General features: G+C 30.5%; 1 protein-coding gene across 1 annotated transcript; it reads right to left on the minus strand.

The window, feature by feature from the left end:
- Window positions 1-464: 464 nt before the first annotated feature.
- Window positions 465-3,288, minus strand: LOC131161913 (plant cysteine oxidase 1-like). The gene is made up of 5 exons (XM_058117934.1): window positions 3,088-3,288; window positions 2,779-2,927; window positions 2,291-2,435; window positions 1,419-1,622; window positions 465-753 (listed from the first exon to the last, which is right to left on the minus strand). Exons 1-5 carry the CDS (start codon window positions 3,203-3,205, stop codon window positions 611-613), a joined length of 759 nt encoding a protein of 252 aa, XP_057973917.1. The 5' UTR covers window positions 3,206-3,288; the 3' UTR covers window positions 465-610.
- Window positions 3,289-6,804: the final 3,516 nt, after the last annotated feature.

Consider the following 6,804-nt stretch of genomic DNA (forward strand, 5'->3'; position numbering starts at 1 on the left):
ATTTACACCTGCACAATAATGCGCTCATAAATGTCATATCACCACAGGGTCAAACTCCACCACTATAAAAAGTGACTCCAAGAAGAGGTAAGGACATCTTATTCCAACCTATTCTTTACTGTTGCGTAAAATCCTTTGACTAAATCCCTCACTTAAGTATCAGAGTAATTTCTTGGAGTACACCCTGAGTCCTCCAAGCTATTCATACTTTCTCTCTTTCAGTTGGTCGTGATCAAGCAACGTCTCCAAAGATCGTTCAACTCTTTTTAGCAACAACTAGGTTTGGTTTTGATCCTCAGCTAAAATTGGCAATTAAATTATGTGACTAAATCATATTTAGGAAAAGTAAAATATTGGTAATAAGTCTAATCATTTTGTAAAATAAAAATGTCATTTCCTTCTGTCGGGTGTTGGCTTTTGAACCCAGACACTACTGCAACCTTGTAATACCTCCACATCATCTATTTGGCAACATTTCATATGGCTACTTCACATTGAAAAGCTCATTACCACTTTTATCCCAGTACATACGTTGGGAACATAGAAATAAAATAAAACGAAATATTTACATGTTTCTTGTTTCCAGTTTTATGTCTACCGGATTTGCAAATCAAACTTTGCTTGAATACTTAGTAGGCACGCATGCTGCAGATCCTAACAGCTCGTCCCGGGTGACGATTGGGGGGCCAAGGTATGGCGCTCCATAAACAATTAGGTCTTCTGGCAGATCTTTTTCCTCAAGTATGGCATAACCTGGAACAAGAACACTTATGATAAACCTATTGAAAAACAAAATCTATTTTCTTTTCCCCAAGAGGAGGATTTAAAAAGAATTATTTAATATTATGGTGCATATACTATTCCTTTTAATAATATGATGCAATAAAATTTTAAAATGATCGGAGGTAAAAACATCTTCTTTTTTTTTTTTTTTTTACAAAGAAAATATAGATGAATATTTTATTTATTTATTTATTTTTTGGAAAAAGGGAAGGAGGTTATTTTTCTGATATGATTTCTTATATTAAATATTATTTTTCTTCTTTTTCTGTCTTTTCGAGAACCATCATAAAAATTTTATATTAAATTATTATTTTTTTATAAATATATAATGATAGTTATCATCCCATTCTTATTTTAAAGACACTTTAATATCTTTACCATGCTGGTACCTCAGAATTTACTTTAAAATGATGAGAAGTAAGATAAGCACAGTATAAAGAGAGCATGGATGTGGAAGTCAAGTTAAAATGTAAGCTACTTGAAATTTAAAAAAGACTAATTCTAACATTAATGATTGCTATTGCATTTTAAACAAATAAATGACAGAATAATCTATGCATGTACTCGGGCAGGATAATATTAATGAGCAAATAATATAGAAATGAGGTAATACAAAAGAGAGAAATTACAATTACCAGGAAGGGAAGGAATGCGTAAGTCAGAGAAGTAGGTGGACGGCCTGCCGAGCTCTTCGGAGTAGGGTGGAGAAAGCACGTCCAAGATGGCACAGGGTGTTACTGCAGTGAAAGAGTGAATGTTCCCACCACTTTTTGGAAATAAGATGGAAGGCTCACATGGAGAGTTGAAAATCCCGTCTACCACTCTGCTCCCTAATCCAACTGCGCATCCATCATTTTCACACTTTTAATGCAATAGCACACAGTAACTAATGGAGGGGAAATTAAATGAGCTGTACACAGACATACGTAAGAAACTTAGAAACTTAATTTGGGCTTGTTAAAACAGTGTTCTAAAGAATTTTTTGAAAGCACTTTTGTAATTGTATAAAGGTGAGAATAAAAATAAAGCTATTTCTTTTACAAGTGAGCATGGCTTCTTATTTTATCATCAAATAATATATATCCATCGGACCACTTTTGATTAAGATTAATGATCAAATTGTTAACTAGTTATTTATTTTGTTGAAGTACTTTTAATATACCCCTAACATATATTTGAATCAACAAATACCCAAGTAAAAAAAATGAAATTTAAAGCCTAAAAACTGTTAAAAAAATAAATATAATGAAAAAGAACCTCACCGTAATCCCAAAGTCAATACATTAAACCTTGAAAGGCTTTAAACATCAAGGTATGAAGTTTAAAGTTACTATGCGTGCACCTTTCGCTTATATTTTTAAACTTAATTAGAAGGTTTTTAATAATATTTTTCCAAAAGAAATTAGTCGCAAGTAATGCATCTAATTTATATCGGCAAAAGGAGACAGCTATGATTTTTCCTCATGTTATTTATACACTTCTGTTTCAGATAAAGAGAATTTCTTACTTTTCCGGTAGCTGGAATTGTTCACTTTCACCCAATCGTAAGCTTTGATGTACATGGAACCATAGAGCAGCTTGCTTAAAACTGTCATTCCTGGGTGATCATGCAGCGGAAAGCTTCCTCCCGCCGGGAAGCAAAACACACCTATCTGCATTTATGTAGCATATGTATAAATATATATATATTTATATATATATATATATATATATTTATATTGAAACCATGTATGCACCGTCTTATGATGACTTTATTAATTTAATTAACAATTTGGATCAAACATGCAGGAACGTTCATATATACATACATGCATATACATAGCCATATTTGAGAAACTCATCTCAGGTCATACCCAACTAGATACGAGAGGCATTAGTCAGTGTGAGGTTCACTCTAATGTTCTCGTCAGAATATGAATTTTCTGGGATATTAATTATTTCCCTATGCTTTGCGTGTGTCTCTAGCAAAGACAGAAGTATGTTTTTAGTACTTACTGAGAAATTATCACATTCATGTAAATGAATATATGTGATTTCAGGGACTCCTTGCCCGCAAATTAGTCCCTTAATGCCGTTTGGCCATGAAGGAGGGGAGCCATGAAAGCCAAATTCATCGATTCCAACGTCAATAGCTTCTATTGTGTCTGCATCATATTGATGATAATTAAAAACTGGATTTAAAAAAAAAAAAAAAAACAAAGAAAAACCCAAGTAGTACTACGTACACAATCAATGTAGAAAAGGAAGATCAATCAATTAACGAAGGAAGAATTAATGTAATTAAATATAGCCATTCATTCATACCTAGGAGAGCTTTTAACCATTGAATTTGTCGGAAAGTTGGAAGTTCCTTCTGGGAAAACACAGCATCGCAGGCATCGTAAAGCACTTGTACCTTGCTTTTCTCGGCTGGACATTCCATGGCTTCGCCTGGTTATATTCTTATAATTTTGTGCACATGAATTTTCCAAGTGAAGGGATAATGAAGAGGGATCGAGATAAGCGGCGAAGACCGGCACCCTATATATATATATATATATATATGGACACAAACCTGGTGCCTGTTTTAGTTTTGACTTTTGGTTTCCATGGGCTAGCTCTTCATTTATCTTCTTGGTTTCTCAAGAGGAATTTTGCTTTTCTTGATACTTGGGACGTAAAACGCTCACTGGCCACTGCACCTGCCGTGTTTTTATGGGCAAACCGGGGCTACGTATGGGGACATTAATTTGGGATGTGAATGAGATTTCCAATTTCCCACTAAGTCGATTTTTTTGTGACGTCTAATAAGGTAGCCATTAATTATTTTAATATGAGAATTGGCGTTTTAAGTTGACTGATCTAATTACTTTATATTTTAAAAATCTGATAAAATCATAAGATTGTTTTGTTGGTTTTTTAAAAATTGTGGATGGTTTAAATAATTAAAACCATTCAACTAAAATCCCCTAATTAATTTTTGTATGATGGACGTATATAAAATGTGATGTCATTAGAGTGCTAGACTTCATTTTTTCTTTGCAGACGTGTGAAAAGGACAACCTGAAAAGAAGATCTGAAATGACAAGCTTCAAATAAGCCAAAAGTGGCTGCAACTCCAAACCTCATGCTCTTTATTTGGTACCCACTGGAATAATGTTATTTGGTCAAACAAAATATTTTGCTACTTCAAATGATGATAGAATGTAATTTTCCTTTTTCTTTCTCTTTTTTTTTCAAAAAAAAAAACGAACAACGAACAATAAAGTGCAATATGTTCAGAAAAATCGTTTAATGAGATGCAAAAATATTAAATTAAATCGCTTTCAATAAATATTGAATGTATTTTTAATTAAGTTTATATAAAGGAAACATTTGAATCAAGAACATAAAGAAGTTCCAGTCCTGTATTTTTTTATATTAAAGTCTCATTAGAGCTGCAATCAAGATGGACAATAAAGTAAAAATAATCAAACTAAGTTATGTCTCAAGTGGTCCATTTGGTCGTCAACAAATTTTGTGACCATTTCAAAGAATAAGTATGTTTTTCTTTTTCATGAGTTCATCCAACTTACTCTTTTATTTTTAAAAATGAACTCGTCATCTTATTTTAGTTTTCAAAAGACAAAATAAATAGAATTTTTTTTTTAAAGACTTTTAGATTTAAAAATACAATTGTGATATGGGAAAGTAATTTCTTAGATCCTTTTGAATGGAATTATAAGGGATCATTTGGCAACACTGCTAAAAATTATAGAAACAGAAATCAAAAACAAAACCAAAAGCTAGAAACATAGAGTAAAAATCAGAAATCAGCAATTATTCACCAACATTTAAAACAAATTAAAAAGTTAATTTAAAAAATGCTCATTTTCATCTTTAAATAAAAAATATGATTAAAATAATAAAATTGTAAAAAATATACATTAAAAATATAATAATAAAAATAAAATTTATCATAATTATTTTACCCAATTATTTTACTTCCAAAATTTACTTTATAATAAAATTTTTATTGGAAATGACAATTGAAAAATAGTAAAAATATTTTATATGTAACTTCATTATTATTTTTTAAAATGTATATATGTTTTTATTTTAATTATATGTAAATTCATATAATCATTTTATTTTTATTTTTATTTAAAAGTACTTAAAATGAATAATTTGACCAAAAAGAACTATTTTTGGATAATAAATTTTTTGGGAACACAACTAAAAATCATGAAATATGGTTTTCAGTTTTTTCGCAAACAACTAAAAATTGACGACAGAAATAGAAAAACTAGCAACATAAACAAACATGTTTTTATAATCAATTTTTTCACTATACAGAAATGAAAATATAAAACAAAAAACAACAACGATACCAAACAAGCCCTAAAGCATCTTCCCTGCAAATGGTTACCATCTTACCTTTTGTATGTGTGTGTGTCTTCCCTAAAATATATATATATATATATATATATATTTTCTATAAATAAATGTAAAAAATTCATGAAAAAATAGGAGATAGCAGGGACCGGTCGACTAACTATAGTAGACAAAACTCCTTCTCTTATATTTTACAAAAATGTTTCCTACACAAAAAGACTTTCATCATAAGGTCCATATAGAAGACTTAACCTCATGGACATCTTACTAATTTGATATCTTTTTAAAAAAGTAAAGAACAATCACACAAAACACTAAAACAAAAAAGAGAAAAAAGAATGAGTTTTTTTTTTTGAAATTCTTATGACTGAATCTACAATATATACTACCTATATATTCCCAAAATAAGAATCAAGTTATCCTTAGTTCATCAAAATATTTTCAAATTTAAGATTATAAAATATTTTGATGAATCTTGAAAACAGTATAAGTCTTTGATTGAAAAATCTATATTTAATTAAATATATTGATTTTTTAGTAAACTCTTTAGTAAATTTAAGCTGAGTCTTGGAGTTAGTTAATTTTAGAAAATCAAACATGTTCTACCCTTAAGTCCTTTCATTGGCGATTATTGTGAAAAATATATTCTTTTTTAAAAAAATTAACTTAAAAATTGGTTATATATATAGGAGAACCACAAATCCACCTTGAAATCTTTGAAAAAGTAAATTTGAAAATGTTGTGTAAAACCCTCCAAATATGCACAGCGGAATATATATTTGTATGTAAAGAATCAAACACATAGTGCAACACTTTAATGGTGAATATACAAAACAATTCACAACCATAGCAAGTAAATGAAAGTAAGAACAATCACAATGACACAAGGAATTATGTGGGTCGGCAGTGCCTACATTCACAGGAGCAAATGGTAAGGATTCACTATCTTCTTGTGTAAATTACAAGATCAATATAATCCTCTACAAATACATCCAACAAGACGTTTAAATAGAGTTCACGAAGGTTTTCCCTCCAAACCCCAACCATACTAACGTACCTTTTCAAAATTCAAAAATCTTCGCTAGGCTTTTTTTTTTTGGGTTAAAAGAGGGCGGCACCTCCATTTATTTATTAATAAACCATCACTTTTGGCAGAGGAATACCGTGGTTACAAGTTAAAACTAACCAACCAAATTAGGACAAATAAAATTAAACATAACTAACAAAGGAGATAAGAACATAAAAACAACCAAAAACAAAATGAAATACACCAAACGAAACTCTAGAGATGAACTAACAACGAACGGAAACAAGACCCCACCTATCCATCCTAAGGATACCTTTCAGATAACGTGGTAGAATGTGTTGTTTTTCGTAAATTACATTGTTTCTCATTTCTCCTTCTTTAGTAAGAAAATCAGCCGTACTATTGCTTTCCTTATATTGATGCATCACCATGACATTCACTCCTTCTAACTCTGCCACGAGCTCCTCCTAAAATTCTCAAAGATACCACAAAGTACATCTACCTTTCCGAAGCCAATCAACTACAATTCGCGAGTCACTTCCAATAATCACATTAACATAATACAAACATTTAAACAAACGAATTCCTTCCCTGATTGCTTTTAATTTCGCACTATTATTCGTACCATTGCCAAAATAACT

The sequence above is a fragment of the Malania oleifera genome, chromosome 8 (genome assembly GCF_029873635.1).
Source record: "Malania oleifera isolate guangnan ecotype guangnan chromosome 8, ASM2987363v1, whole genome shotgun sequence".
NCBI classification, from domain to species: domain Eukaryota; kingdom Viridiplantae; phylum Streptophyta; class Magnoliopsida; order Santalales; family Ximeniaceae; genus Malania; species Malania oleifera.